The sequence below is a fragment of the Thermobia domestica genome, chromosome 13 (genome assembly GCF_964235325.1).
Source record: "Thermobia domestica chromosome 13, izTheDome1.hap1.1, whole genome shotgun sequence".
NCBI classification, from domain to species: Eukaryota; Metazoa; Arthropoda; class Insecta; order Zygentoma; family Lepismatidae; genus Thermobia; species Thermobia domestica.
Genome location: NC_137466.1, coordinates 151,904,238 through 151,920,486, shown reverse-complemented (window position 1 = coordinate 151,920,486; position 16,249 = coordinate 151,904,238). Strand labels below are relative to the sequence as shown.

At 34.9% G+C, this 16,249-nt stretch overlaps 1 protein-coding gene across 1 annotated transcript in view; it reads right to left on the bottom strand.

Annotated features, from left to right (window-relative positions):
* Positions 1-1,135: 1,135 nt before the first annotated feature.
* The window catches only part of LOC145668637 (adhesion G protein-coupled receptor E4-like), a 701,971-nt gene continuing 686,857 nt past the window's right edge, over positions 1,136-16,249 (bottom strand). The window contains exon 3 of the mRNA XM_081736682.1: positions 1,136-3,827. Coding sequence (XP_081592808.1) covers positions 3,738-3,827 — 90 coding nt within the window. The 3' untranslated portion in view covers positions 1,136-3,737. The remainder of the gene's footprint in view (positions 3,828-16,249) is intronic.

Sequence of the window (16,249 nt, the reverse complement as noted above, 5' to 3'; positions counted from 1 at the left end):
AAATGGACCAAAGTGTGATTAAAAATTTTTATTCTAGTTTTTCTGAAATTAAAGAATAGTATCCATTTACTAAAAATAAATAAATAAATAGACCCTAAATAAAATGGAAACTGACATTTTATAAAAAAAAATAATTGAATACAAATCAAAAACTATAACTCCAATCAAGACATCAAGTGGCTTTAGTTACAGATACACTCATAATTACAGGAAAAGCAAAAAAATGGAAAAACTCGATGCGAAAAACTTGGAGAGAACATATAGAGCTGAAATTCCTCTAAAAGCTGCTAAAGCCAGGGATATTGAAAATTACCTGTCATCAATTTTACCTGCAGAGCAACCTTACTTCAGAGACTTCTCGACGAGTATGGTAAAGACCAGGCTCCCAGTGCTGAGAAATCAGGAAGTGAAGTGTGTAATAATGAAGGAAAGATATGAGTAAACTAAAGGTACTGTTTGTTGTATTACATTATTTATTTGTTTATTTATTTATGCCTTCAACAGAGTAAATAACTCCAGTTAAAGAAGGATTAGAAATACTGCTTACACAAATTAGATATATATCAATAAGCAATACAATAATATAATATACATACAAAATTAAATAATATAATTAAATGTACATAATACAAGTAAATAACACACTATTAATTACATGCATAGCAAAAAAATAAAACACAATAAAACAAAAAATGAAACCAGTCAAAGAAGTAATCTAAATAAATCCTACGTACATACAAAAATCTATTGTGACAATAGAGACATGGTTTATGCACAGTCACTGTTTTCTGTTTCATTTCCAGATATTATTGCTCAAACATCAGTATATTCTTTTTCGACGTCAAAGTTATAGTGTCTAAAACCAATGTAACAGACTAATGAGTTCCATAAAAACACAAGTCCAGTATTTTCATTATTTTATTATACACAAATTACTCGTAATACTCCTTATTTTAATACTAAGTGGCACTTGTTATTCAGCAAAGTGTATATGAAGAGTTCTGATTTCCAAGTCCACATATATATATATATATATATATATATATATATATATATATATATATATATATATATATATATATATATATATATATATATATATATATATATAAATCAAGTTTTTATTGATTTTCTCAATATCTTTCAACTGGACATGTGTGGTTATGGAACTCACGGCTTCAATTGCTAGGTAGTCCCTGGTGGTTCTACGCGTACTACATGACGTTTCTTTATAATATCCCACTCGTGCTCGAAGGAGTCAAGTAAAGGAGGATAGGCCAATACAAGTCATTGAATATCCTCCAATTCCAAGAGCTGTACCAAGTACGTTGTTCGATGTGGTTGCGCATTATCATTTGTAAAGATGCAGTTAGTGCTGATTGCTCTTCTTTGCAAAGACACACGGAAAGGAGTACAGTGTCACAATAACGTTGAACGGTGAGTTTACCGGTTTAAAAAATTGGGTGAAATCATTATGTGCTTTCAACATTATGCCTAGCACACATGAACAACTGAACCATCAAAATTATCATGTTTGACAATGTTCCTGGGTTCGTTCTTTGTTTCCACCCTTCGTCAGGTGGGAAACATTCATAATCACTGCTCAGACTGGATGTACTCTCATCTGAGAAGAGAACACGACACCACAAATTTTCCGTCTAGTCCTGATATTAATGACTTAAGAGGCCTCATCCAGGCGAAATTAAAATACCGCTTATTTTACAGTAATGATGTGATATCTTCATATAGATAAAAGATAATCGAAATGTGGAACAAGAGCGACCTAGACAATATAATTTTACATGAGGTACTGTTATCACGACACACTTATCTGCTTTCGATTTCGAGCCATTTTGAAAATCGGCATTTATTTTCGCGTTTCTAAACGGCTGAAAACGGAAAGCCACTAGGTGACTTGTGATAACGGTACCTCAAGCAAAATAATATTGTCTAGGGCGCTCTTGTTTTATATTTCAATTATCTTTTATCTATTTGAAAATATCACACAATTATTGTAAAATTAGCGGTATTTTAATTTCGCCAGGATGAGGTCTCTTAACCGCAAACGGTGCTGTCGAAGTGCAGATGTCAACGAAACGCAGCGTAACGGATATGGAGCAAAGAGAACACCTCCATAGTGTCGACGTGCAGCTGTAAAGATTGAGATTAGGCTCTTTGTAATCCTGTTAAATGTGTTTGCAATTGGATCTTTGTTGGTTGTTGCAAATGTAACTGTCGTCCACTGCTGAAGTTGACCGTGATCCATCGGACCTTTTCCTTCCCACAGCGTTTCCTGTGATTCGGAACACTCATCATGCAAGTGAAACAATTCTATGGTTAATACTGAACCCGTGTGCGACAATCGTTACATTTCGTCCTTCTTCCATTTTCCCAATGACTCTTCCCTGTTTGAAGTCATCCAAATGTTGTTTTCGGATCATGTTGTTATGAGTAACGCCACCACAATGCACCTTTACAGTCCTCTGACTTAGGAACACTGCCTAATTCCTTTCCTTCAACTGCTTTATGTTGGGAAGTAGATTCTTTGGTGCTACGATCACGCTGACGTCGCGCTATGCAATGATTTGCTCTATGTGTGCATGTAGAAGACTTCTGGCAACCATCTGCAAAGCTTTCTTTTATTTTCACAAATTACACAATGTTTTATTTTACTTTATCTATCGCGTCTTTTACCTTTGCACATCAATGCATTTTTGCTTGTCTTCTGAGTGTTACACACATACTCATAACAGTGATATATGATCTGCTAACAGTGGCCCAATTATTTCTTGTGAATTTCCTTTTTACAATATATTTCCCTGTATCCTGAAAATGTTCCAAGGTAACACAGAAAAGTGAGAATGAAGCAGTAACTTCTTTGATTGTAGCTAACGTATTCCAACTTATTAACTCTGGCGTATATTCTTCTAGTGGTTCATCTTCTAGATAAACGAAAAAAATGCGTCATTGAAAAACCAAATACTTAGTGTGCATGAGGGCTCCTCTTGATGATGGCTTTCTACCCAAGCCAGAATTCTATCTGTTTACCTTGGTTTTGACTGGCAGGTAATATTGTGATTATCTACGTTGTCTGGTCTTATTTACTTTGATTTTTATTTAAAGAAGATACTAGAATTATTCCAAATTATTTCCTCATTTATAGTCAGTAATCACTGTAGTGCTTGGCTACCATATAATGTTCCATGAAACTTATTCATATCAAAGATGATTCAGCACAGTGTAGTCTTCTATGGGGTCTGAGTTGAAGTCAGTAACTATGCCATTTCAACTGCATATAGACATATATCAACCATGTCTATCCTGTGACGTACTGTCATAGTCATTGTTGGTTGTTTTCTTAACCAAATATCTTTAATTCTAAATAACGTTTGAACCTTTACACCTATCAAAAAACTAATTACATTACATTTATAGGAAAGCTCTTGTGATGTTTTATGCTTTATATAATCCATTTGATATTTACAAAATTTAAAGTCGATTCAATATAGCGGATACTTAGTTCTGTTATCAAGAAGTATTATAGAATACAAACTTTATAACCTGATATACACACGTGAAATCCAGCCTGCTGTACCCTCATCCTTTTTGAAGGAAAAAAGTACCTGAAGTTTTTGATACTTCTTTACTGAAGCGAGTTTTTTTTCTCAAAATATACGAGAAAAATATTATTCTCTGTATGTTTTTCTTCTTGAGGAGTCTACTTTTGATCGAGTGCTCTATTTGAGGCAATCATTCTCTCTGATAATTCTTGAAATCAACCAAGAATATGAATGTAAATTGAACTCCAACTTGGAAATTTCAGCATACTGAAACAACAAGAAAACAAACATTTTGTTCTGAATTATTAAACTTTTCGCCATAAGACTGTTAAACTTTTATTACTATTACTATTATTATTATTAATAATAATAATCTTTCATTAATTCTGCTGTAAATTACGACCTTTTTAATTTGGTTTACTGAACATAAATATACCATACTTTTTATATAACACTATACTTCATTTACTGTTCATAGTTCTTTTCTTTACTTTAAGTTTCTTTTTTTACGTAACCAGTCAAAAGATTTTTGTTAAAAAAAATTAGTAACATTTCTTTTTTTAAAAAATAAAAAAATCAGTTGGATTTTAGGTTAGAAATTCTTCTTGTTTTAAAAATAGAATTTTTTTCCGTGGTAAATTAGTTCAAAGGGTCTTTAAAAAGTTAAAGAAAAATAAAAAAACTAGCCATATTTTTGTTGTTGTTATTTTAGAACAAGCGTGCATCTATCGATCTACCTTACCGCATCAAAATAAATTGAAGTAGCCCTTTTTCATACTAGCTACCGTACAAATCTATTCTGAACTGTAATTACAACATGAAAAATGACCACGTTAGACTGAGAGAAAAAAAGCATAAACCCATCTTAGAGATGGAAGAAAGGAAGAGAGAAAGAAAGAATGAAACCTCCATTACGGGTCAACGCTTCCCGGAGTGGGTCGTCTATTAGCCATCTCTTTTGTTCTGGTAAAACCCCATAAATTATACCTCCCATTAGAGTCATACGACCAAAGGGAATGATTATCTTTCCTGTTTTCTGGTCTTCTGTTCTTTACAAAATACGGTGTATGCAGAAGAGACCTGAAAATAATGCAACCACAACATACATTACTTCTGTTTGCAGTGTGTTCTGCCATTTGTTTCTGGCTTCTACTCCAAATTACCTTTTAATGGCCTTCCATTGTAGGTATTTCGTCAGCAATCTTTTCCTTCGGTTGAACACTCCTAGTGCAAATTCTTCATGACAAATTTCTAATGTGCATGCCCTTTAACTAAAGCTCGAATCGGACAGGAATGGCCTAACAGACATTCCATTTTTGTGAATCCTTTTCTATCCTTATTTTTGTAAGAATTTGGTACAGATACATCTGGTTAATTTCAGTTTATTATTAATAAAATTACCCACACATTTTCCTATTAAATTTCAATTTTCTAAATATATTGTTTACTGTTCCACTGAATTACAGCAATAATTTAATTCTTACGCGGTATTAGTTTACACTTGTGGCGTATATATGATCTTTTATAATTGGTATGTGAGATTCAAGAGATGGGTGGAAAATTATAAACGTAGATATTTGTATAGATTTGTATAAAGTGCTATACGAATATCGCGAATTAAAAAAACACAACTTAAAGTGTAAATTTATTAAGTAACACTTCCGTGTGATCAAAATCATGCTCTACGTATAACTGAGGATACCGGCAATATATCACAGTTATGCACCTTCATGAATATCTTTACATTACGGGTTTACATAAAATCATTGAACAACAAAATTCACGCAAAGCTAGAAATCAACTACACTGTTTTCTTACTACATCGACCAAAGACATCGCCTAGAAATATCTACGAATCGACAGCTTCAGTGCAATTCTAATATAAAAGGCACTGCGACAGTTTTTTTTTCGTACTTAATACATCTTTTCAACACAAGACAAGAAACTTCCAATCTCGTAAGCAACACTAGTTTACCTAAGTCTTAGGTGTCAAACACTGTCAGTGTTACATAATTCACAGTATAAAATGTACTAGCTAATAAAATAATTGTACGGACACACTAAAGAGGAGTTATTAGATTTTAAAGACATGCAAGTCATTATACAATATATGTCAATAATAAAAATTGAGGCAGTCATTTCATCTACAGCTTTTTGTGAAGTTTAAGCAACTTCAATCTGTGACGTAAATAATAATAATAATAATAATAATAATAATAATAATAATAATAATAATAATAGTAATAATAATAATAAGACATGTAAAGAATGGCTTTGATGAACTAATGGAATAGTTGAAAAGTGCCGTTCCACATGAACTGGAACTTCAGAATTTGCATACCATGCACTAATGACACGATAAGTAATTATTACAGTACTGACTCATTTCAGTAATTAGTCTAGGTAGAACAACTTCTTTGTTTTTGACGGTTGCGGCTCAGCTAATGTTATTGGATACAAAGTCGAAGGTGCTTCCATGACCTGCTAGTACTTTTAGTGGATTTAAAGTTCGTTTTGCAATAAAAACATAAGGCTTTACCAGTCGCATCCTTTTTAAAAGTGCTTCAAAATTACTGTTTTCTCCATAGCAAAATACAATTGAACTCACCAACGGTTACAAAAGGTTTGTGAAAGTTTTTATTCGTACTACATGAATTAGGTCTACATGAAGTTTCCACAGTAGTTTCAATTGCTTTAAGTTATTGTCAATAGAATCTAGTGAATACTGCTATGATTTGGCTTTTTTGGCTAAAAAGTCGACATCAAACGAACTAAAATACAAGAACATTTTTGAAGGTAGATGTTTTTCGTTAACATACAGTTCCTCTTTGTAGGGAATTCACCACCTTCTAGACCCCTAATTGAGAATGCAAATGACCTGTTAAAAATTTTCAATACTCAAACTGCGTCTTTTCTTCTTCTTTTCCTGTCCTGATGTATACCAAATGCATTGCCACTTTATATCTATCTATCTATCTATCTATCTATCTATCTATCTATCTATCTATATATATATATATATATATATATATATAGATATATATATATATATATATATATAGATAGATAGATAGATAGATAGATAGATAGGTAGCTGCAATGGGTCTATTCCGGACGTTTTCGTTCAGTTTAGACCCCTTTTGCAATGCACGAAAATACACAAGGGGTCTATACGGGACAAATGGGTCTATTGAGGACCAAAAATGGGTCTAAGCCGGACGATAGGGGTTTAAATGGGACGGAGGGGTCTAAGTAGGACGATCAGTGTTACCAACATACTTTTCTTGAAGTGTTTACTGAAACTTTATAAATTATGCTCATCTGATAGTGATTTGAAGTTTAGTGTTTCTTTTCAGCAGTAAGGCTATTAGACACTTGAATCTAAAGATTGAGGTGGAATCCGAACTACATTTGTGCGTTCCAATTTCTGTTCTTTTTCAATCGGGAATCAAACTCGGGACCCCACGTACCAAAGTCGTGAGTGCTAGCCACTATAGCAACGAGAATAGCAATAATCATGGCATAAGATCTTGTGGTAGCATTATAGTATCAAACTACATATATCCATTATATTTCTTCCATCTCATTTGGGATTTTTTTTTAATGAGAAATATTATACTAGTTTCCAACTCTACCATTATACCAAGATCACTAAAAGTACAGTCATCCAAGTAAACAAAACACATCTTAATTCCAACTAATTCGGAATACTTAATAAATTAAAAGATAAATACACAAAAACATTAAAATAGAAACGTAAAACATTAAACACTTGATGTAGCACTTACAATTTGAGACATCTTTTCGGTATAGTTTATAAATATCTTATTGATAAAGTGGTATACCGCTTATCGTGGCGTTTCCTGGTTCGATGGTGGCTAGTGCCAAGTCAGATTTGGTATAGAAAAACACCGTGTGCATCGGTTTTCTCTGGGTTCTCCCGTTTCATCTATTATCAAGTATGGGAGAGGATTCAGTAGCCTCCGTAGAAAAAATCATTTTGGAAGCTCCACTATTTTCACGAAATATGGTCAAAGTCCTTTTTCAAGTATGATGTTGCAAACTAAATGCGTTTCAACTTTTACAAAACTCAAACCGGTTACAAGTGTGTGGGAGAAAGACTATGATGATTATTGAAGTTTAGGATCTCTTTTATGCACCAAGGCTATATAAGACGTAGATCTACAATGAAATATGGAATGTGAACGACCATAATACTTTAAAATTTAGGTACTCTTTCATCACAAATCGAACCCATGATCTAATGAACCAAGGACGCGTGTTAATTACTAGACCAGCGAAAAGTTTGGGGAAAAATTGAAAGTGTATATATTACATCTTGAAAATTGATCTACCAGCTTCCACAAGAACTAAAAATAAATAAATAAATAAATAAATAAATAAAAATATTTTTTTTAAAAAAAAGTCGGGATACACGGAAGCGAATTAGATTAGTCTCAACTTATGAAACAGTAAAGAGATACCTGTAGTATGCATTCAAAGTTCACTACTCTTACGCTTTTGGTAAGGAAAAAATTTAACTTAGGAAAAAGTATTTTAAATCCATCTAGTGGCAAACAGTTTCTAGTCACCGCGCTCCAATCACTGCAGACTTCTTAGAGGTACACATAATGATTTATTTATACTTTGTCATTTACCCCACATTTCCCTGGCTACAACCCAATTAAGAATTAGATATTTGGAAGTTTCCAGTTGGATGGATGGTAAGTTAGGCATAAAGCCTAAATGTATATCAAATAACGAAGGGGCACTAGTATGTTTGGTTTAAGTTAAACATGAAAGATATATGTCATCTCATTGAACCCGTGCCCTTATATGTGGAAGCCATGCCATGAATGCGCACTAACAAAAGGGGCCAACCTGTTCCAAAATGAGTGTTTCTTTAATTGACAATTTAGTGTAATATGAATTTTGATTACTCCCTCAGTAATCAACATAGCTAATAGGATAATTAATAACAACTAGCTTTTTATTTCTGTTAACATTCTCGGATTTAGAGATTCTATAATTCAAAGAAAGAAGGATTACATTCATTAGATTGAATGAGTGGAGAATTGCAATATGTGTTATCAGTGGCGTTGCTAACTTTCGGGGGGGGGGGGCTTTGCCTGTAAATGTGAAAATTTTGCAAGATATTTCATTTACTATAGTAAGTAAGATTTCCGAGGGCTTAAGCCAGGAAGACCCTCCTAAATACGCCACTGTGTGTTATCGTTTATATTATTAAAAAATATGATCATTCCAATGCAAAGTAAACATTTTTAATGCACTTAATTTTCCAACTTTAAAAATTTCTAATGTTTCTTAATATGCCAGTATTTACTCTAATTTTTCATCTAAATTTATGTTTTGTGAAGTTTGTGTTTTGAGTATATTCTTCTATAGTTATTTTGCGTTTTTTTAAATTCAATTATTGTCAAATTACTTTAAGTTTAAGTCCACACGAAAGTTCTATGAACAACAGGAATTGATATTGCATAATTAAATAAAACTATTGTTAAGCCAACCCAGGGATTAGTGGTCGCATTGGCTTAGTGGTAGAGCGTTCACCTCTGGTGCTTGGGGTTCCTGGTTCAATCCCAGCTCGCGCCAAATAAACTTTGTGGTGGACAAACACCGTGTACGTGGGTTTCCTCAGGATTTTCCTATTTCCTCCCAATTTCTTCATTTCACCATTTCATTCATTTCTCACCATCACCGTCTCCTTTAGCCTATCCGGCATAACCGTGGGACATAAAACTCAAGGATTTCATGTCATTTCCTACCCACGGATCAAGGCCGGATTAAGGAGGGCTTAGGGGGCTGTAGCCCTGAGCCTAAAGGCGGATGGGGCCCCCCAATTTGATTAAAGTCTCAACTGGCTGTCTAAAACGAATTATACAAGATACAATCATCATAAGATAAAATATGACCAAAAATATTATTCTCTTAACTTTCCTATTGCACTTTCACAGAAATGTATTAAGCAAAGTCTACCGGGCTCACTATTTTTTTCTAGCCCCGGGTTTCCAGATGGGTTAATCCAGTCCTGCCAGGGATCTTCTACTAGAAAGTGATGCATCTGTGCATGTATGTGTACTTGTAAGGAAGTATTCTGCTGGACACAGTCGAGAAGTAACACTTACACAATTAGAGAGAGCAACTCTAACTTGTTCAAAAGTGTATCTAAAAACTGCGGAGTATAAGGTTATAGAATTAGAGATTTTACGTATACAATAACAGAGTAACTACGGCTTCATCATACTGAGGTTTACTTGCCCACAAATATGTGTATCAGTAGACGTCAAAGCATGATGTGTATTTACTGGGCGAGAATCGGTAATCTTTACTGATTTGCAATCGGAAAATCCTGTGACCAAGCATTCTGTTCAAAATAAAAGTTAGCAAATCGTTTTATATACATACAGATACAAAAGTATTTTGAACTCATGAAGAAAATTTTCTATTTTTGATTACTATATTACAATATGTTGATGTTCTTATGTTTAGTATGTTTGGTTACACCAGACCCACCACTCTCTGCTAATACTTTAATATATAAACAGTACAAAATTATTTCTGTCTTCAACTGCTTTTTCATCACGTGATCATTTTTCTATATAAGATTGTTCTGTTTCAGCTTCTAAGCTGTAAGTTATCTTCTCGTAATTGATTCTTCGAGATTTCTTTCCTTCACAGTTTCATTTATTATGGCTATTACGGTGTTGCTCTCGTGTTTTAAGGCAATTGGGAAACCCTTACATTATGAGCTATCAAATCTTTGTTTCGGGAAAAAAAAAAAAAAAACAATAAATGTTATTGGAAGTCAACGCGCTGCCCACACAGTATTGAGTCAAAGTATGCCATTTGATTCGCTGTAGCCATTTGTTGTAAGTTCAGATAGATAGAAAGGGGCCATATTCAATGGGTCTATTCGCGTCGTTTTCGGCGCTTTTAGACCCATCTTGGAATGAACTAAAAAATGCAAGGGGTCTAAAACGGACGACTAGATAAAATAATACACTGTTCGTTTTATTATTCCCGTTTTAGAAGGAGGAGGTAGCTAGATAACATGAAATAAAAATAGCAGCAACTTGTTACAAATATGGCTTTTGGCTCGCGCCGATTATAAACTATAAATTACATTCTCAATGTGCTGTGGAGAACAATAGTCACTACAATAATACTGTAAATAAACATGATTTAGTTGCACAACAGTGCTTCAATCCAAGTTTTCGCTTACTTTCAGCTGGTGCATGCCGTGTGTCTAGTTACGAGGAGCAACTCAGGGATTATTCTGCACATGTACAAATTTTATCTTTCCTTGAAGATGATACAATGAGAATTTATTGCGTTACTATTCTAAACTGCACCAGCCGATAGCCTTGAACATTAGTGCTGTCATACAATAGAAGTTATTAGCGAAATACTCAAGCGGAGCCAAACAGAGATTTTTCAAATTTGTCCGACCAAAATGCTGCAAGCGCCGAAGTGCATTGTTAGTTCTTTTCGAAGTAGAAAACACTGACGTTAGTGCAATCATAGTTTAATAGTTATTTGGGAAATACCTGGGTGATGGGTAAAACTTTAAATTTTTCAACTTAGTAACTTTCACAGTAATTATCCCACGATTGTACAAACGCCAAAGGTTAGTGCAACGTAAGTACTTTCCAACACACTAAGCACTAATGTGAGCACTATCATAATATAAGAGTGACCAACGAAATGCCCAAGTGGAACCAGATTTTTCATATTTGTCCCACGAAGATGGTACAAACGTCAAAGATTAGTGCACCGTTAGTGCTTCCCACAACAGAAAATACTAACGTTAGTGCTATCATAGTTTAGAAGGTATTTTCGAAATACCTGTATCGGATTAACTTTAGATTTTTCAACTTTTAGTAACTTTTTCATTAATTTTCATGAAGATTGGACAAATGCGAGAGGTTAGTGAATCGTAAGTACTTTCCGTAACACTAAGCACTAACGGCAGTGCTATCATAGTATAGGAGTTACCAGCGAAATATCCACTCAAGTAGAACCAAACATAATTTTTCGTATTTGTCCCACGAAGATTGTACAAACGTCAAAAGTTAGTGCATCGTTAGTGCATCGTTAGTGCTTCCCGAAAGAGAAAACACTAACGTTAGTGCTATAATAGTTTAGGAGTTATTTGTGAAGGTAATTCTCATTTTAGAAACTGATTATTCTTTCTCTGATTTAATGTTGGTCATTAATGGGTTATCCACCTTCCAGTTCATAGCCAGTTAATGAAAAGTTACTAAAAGTCTAAAGTTAATATCTATCTAAAGTTATCCTCGCTCATCTAGGTATTTTACTAATTGCTGCTAAACTATGATAGGACTAACGTTAGTGTTTTGGAAAATACTAACGATGCACTAACCATTGATATTTGCCCCATCTTAGTTGGATAATTAATATTAAAAATGAATAATTAATGTAACATTAATGTTAATAATTAATGCTACTAAAACTGAATAATCTAAAGTTAGCCCCTCCACCCAGGTATTTTTGCAAATAACTTATAAACTGTGATAGCACTAACCTCAGTGTTCGGTGCACTAACCATGTGGAAAGTTTGAGTAGTTTCCGAGAAGTAGGCGAAGTTAACTATTTCTGAGTAATGTTATCATTATAAGTTCTAAGCATTGTTATCTTACTTGTTTTGTTAAATATTTTTTTTTAGATAAATGAAAATTTCTATTGTTATATTTGAAAATGTAAATATCACAATTACCTATAGCTATTGATGACACTATAAGTAACATCTGAGGAAAATTGTTTACTATAACCATATTACCACCAATTATGTTAAATTAACCATAATTGTTTACTATAGAATGTTTTCACTGTTAGTGAGAAGTTAGATATTTATATTCTAAATATTAATTTACAGTGCAAAGTGCGGACTCGCAAATGTCCTAATACATCGGCAACAATTGAACAATAATGGGTTTTATTTTTGTTTTAGTTACAAATATTAATCTATTTAATCTATCTTAATATTACTTTAGGTACTTGATGAAATAGTCATGCTTTCGCTAAACGTCTTACCTCAACATATGTCATACCTCATAGTGCATTGGTTCGACCAGTAGCGTAGCCAGATATGTCAACGGTGGGCACGCAAATCTATGGAATCACGGTCACCGATCCCGGTGGGAAAGGATCCCGTACACCCTTTCGATTTTTTTTTTCCTGCATACAGCTAGATATAAAAGACTGACAAGAAGAGATAAATTGAAAGAAGATCTACACTGAAAACAATGTTGGTACAACAGTACAGCTGAGTTCTCTCGTCATGACGCCATTAGCTATAGAAGAAAAAGAGGCAATTACTTATTGGCTGCCAGAGCAATACATGCGTTTGGTTCCATATGCCGCGCCCTGTTGTTGGTGACTCAATGTAAGAGGACGCAGCCGTATTGTATAGAACTATCATGTTAATTCACCATTGCTGCTTTGTGATAGCTTGGGGGTGAACTACAGTTTTGTCGGGTTAAATAGAAAGCTTCTGGGAAGTTAGTTTTTTGAACATGACTTCATAATACTTGTTTTTCTTCTTTGTGATAAATTATGTTTACCAGGTGCGAGCAGTCCCGTGTTCGATTCCCGGTGGGGACACTCGGTCGAAGAAGTGTAAAACGCTTTTTCACGCGTCACCCTGAATGCGAATTTTCCTCATTCATACCAGGCAAATACCGGGGTGGTACTTAACTTATAGGTCCCAGGCTGCTTCCTTCCTTCCCCAATTCTTTCTTCCTTCCCTTTCCCCGGATTGTGTGCTCGCTGAGGGACATCATCCCCTCAAATCGTTAAGGGCTAAGTGGCCTTACATGCCGAAAGCCCAGAAATCTAAATCCTAAAACCTAAAGTTATATTTAAAACGTCAGAGCAGTGGGATCATAACTAGAGCATTGTGTATGTAAGGGAAATCATTAGTTATATCTCAACCTTGAAAAGGATTAGCCTCCCTGGCTATGCCACTATATAGGGTCAAGAACTGAATCAGTCATTTCGAAAAGGCCATACATCAAAGTAAATTGTTGAGGAGAAATAAAAAAATGGATTGCAAACTCGACATGCACAATGGCATCGATGATATTGAGGCAATAGTGTAGGATATGTAACATAACGTTGGCACACAATTGGTCTTTTCACAGAGGATGTGCGTTTCTTCGCACACGTCTCGACTTTGCACTAAAATGAAAATGTGGTGGGGATGGACATATGGCCTTTTCGAAATGACTGGTTCAACTGTTCGTTAGACGAATTGTTTGTTCGGAATATACGGCAAGTGACTAAAAATTTCGTAAATGAATTATCGCTGTTTTTTTTAAAAAAAAAAGTTGATTGATAGGCGCCTTAATTGGTACGAAGCCCAGCAAAATAACGCACTATATACCTTTATTTCACGTTCTTAGACCATAAGTTAACTGTAGACATCCTACAAGTGATAGTTTAGAGAGGTCTGGCCACGAGCGTGTAAAATGGAGTCATGGTACTAAAAACAAAGGAAAATGAGCTATACTCGGAGAAGAAACTCTAAACTTGTGTCACTCACTTCTGCGTTGATGTTTGATTAGCGATATTTGGAATTCAAATACTATAATTCAGAATTTTTTTGAACTCTGTAGTTTCGAAATTCCTTAAGTGTAATGATTTCGGAATTCTATAAGTATCATATTCCTATACTCTGAGATTCCACAATGTTAAAGTTCCCTACCTAGGAAAAGAAATTCCGAAATTACTACACCGGAATTTCAGAAATGGCATTATATAATCCGATCTCGGATTAAACATATTTATTTCGAAACATTCCGGAATCTGAACACCTCTACATCTCTGAAAGGCCATACTACGGCCTGCACTGCTAACGATGAAAGCGTACCATACTAGGAAAGTCCCTAACAACAATGAAAAGATATTATCTATAGGCCTAAATGTTCTCTGAACACACCTCAGAGGGTGCTGTATTCCACGACATGATTTTAAGTTGGCCGATATCTGATGATCCAAAGTAGAAAGAAGAGGGGATTCTGACTAACAAGCATAGGCTTACTAACAAGTGTTCCCTAAATTTTGAGTCTGGATAACGCTTTTTGAAACTTTATTAGAGAAAAGAATTTTGGAGGGATATAGTAAAAAATGGGAGGAGCACTGAATGCATTGTGTTCGATTAGACTATAATTTGAATACTAATGGTCATACAGAATTTCTTCAACTATTTCAGTGGTGGGACCCCGGTTACTCAGTGAACGAGCGCTCCTCTCCGGTGTGTGGGGTCCCTAATTGGATCTCACCTCGCACCAAGCGAGCTTTACAGTAGACGAATAGATACTGTGTTCCGGTCGTTTTTTTTTAAAGATCTCCCTTTTCCTCCTATTTTCTTCATGCCACCATTCCATCCATTTGTCATCATTGTCTTCTTTAGCCCCGGTGCATAACCGTGGAAAGTTAAACAATAAATTTTATTTCATTTCATTTACTTGCTTCGTATCCGAAGAAAATGTTCACAATGGTTTTCGAGCTCACATTGTTTTTGACAGTTATTATTTGCAGTAAGGGGCTGTTCGCCTCACGCCAAACGTACAACCTAGGAGGCCACTCACTGTTGGTTGTTCGTGACTGCTCATTCGCATATTCGCAGCTAACTCCTCCATATTTGGGGGACTTTTCCTCGATTGCAACATCAGAACGCGTCATGCTTTGCTGACAACAATTCACGTTAGTCTCAAAACTGATTATCTACAAACTAAAACTAAAATATTTTAGTAAATGTGGATAGTTTGCGAGTATCAGATCTAGTATTAAAAGTGATACGGTAAAAATAACATGAGCAATTTTCCTCCCTGTCATTTTCCCACTTGTCTTTTGCCTGCCAATTTTTCCGCTCTAAAAAACTATACTACCATTTTTCCGCCTGGCATTTTTACCGCGAATCCTTAAAAATACCATTAATTGGAATGTCGGTTTATATTAATTGAACAACTCATCAGGTAGAGGAAATGAGGCCAATTTAGTCTGTAATAATTAAGGACAAATCAACAGAAATTGGAAATAAAAGCCAAAGCATATTTAGATCTATCACCCCGGCATTCATTGGCTAAATTCAGGATAAACCCTGAAGAATCCTCCAAAAGGTCGTTCCCGAACTCAAACACGGGAAAGCAAGAACACTAACCCCTAGCCCAGTGGCGTAGGGAAGGGGGGGGCCCGGAGGGGCCGGGCCCCCCCCAAAGAGGTCCGACAAAGTACTTTAGTACTTTGATGTTTGTAATTTTTTATATATTTTTATGTTTATATATTTTTTTGTTTGTAATTTTTCTATATGTATCTATAACAGCACTTGGGCCCCCCCCAAACACACATCCTGGCTACGCTACTGCCCTAGCCTACTCTCGATCAAGGTCATATATTCGAGTTCAACATTTCAAATAACTCGGAATTAAGGGAGAGTTTGATATTACTTCTGATGTACAATATGATTTTTTTTTTCAAAATTATAACGAGTAAGCTTCTTACATACATAATGGAGAAGAGCGAAATGCAGTGTTTCTTAATACAGGGGATAAGCAGTGTTATTACCCCTAGACGGTGATACCTACTCCTCCCCCATCCCCAACGTTCTTTTAGGCTAGAAATTAATAGTAATCATCCTTCCATAA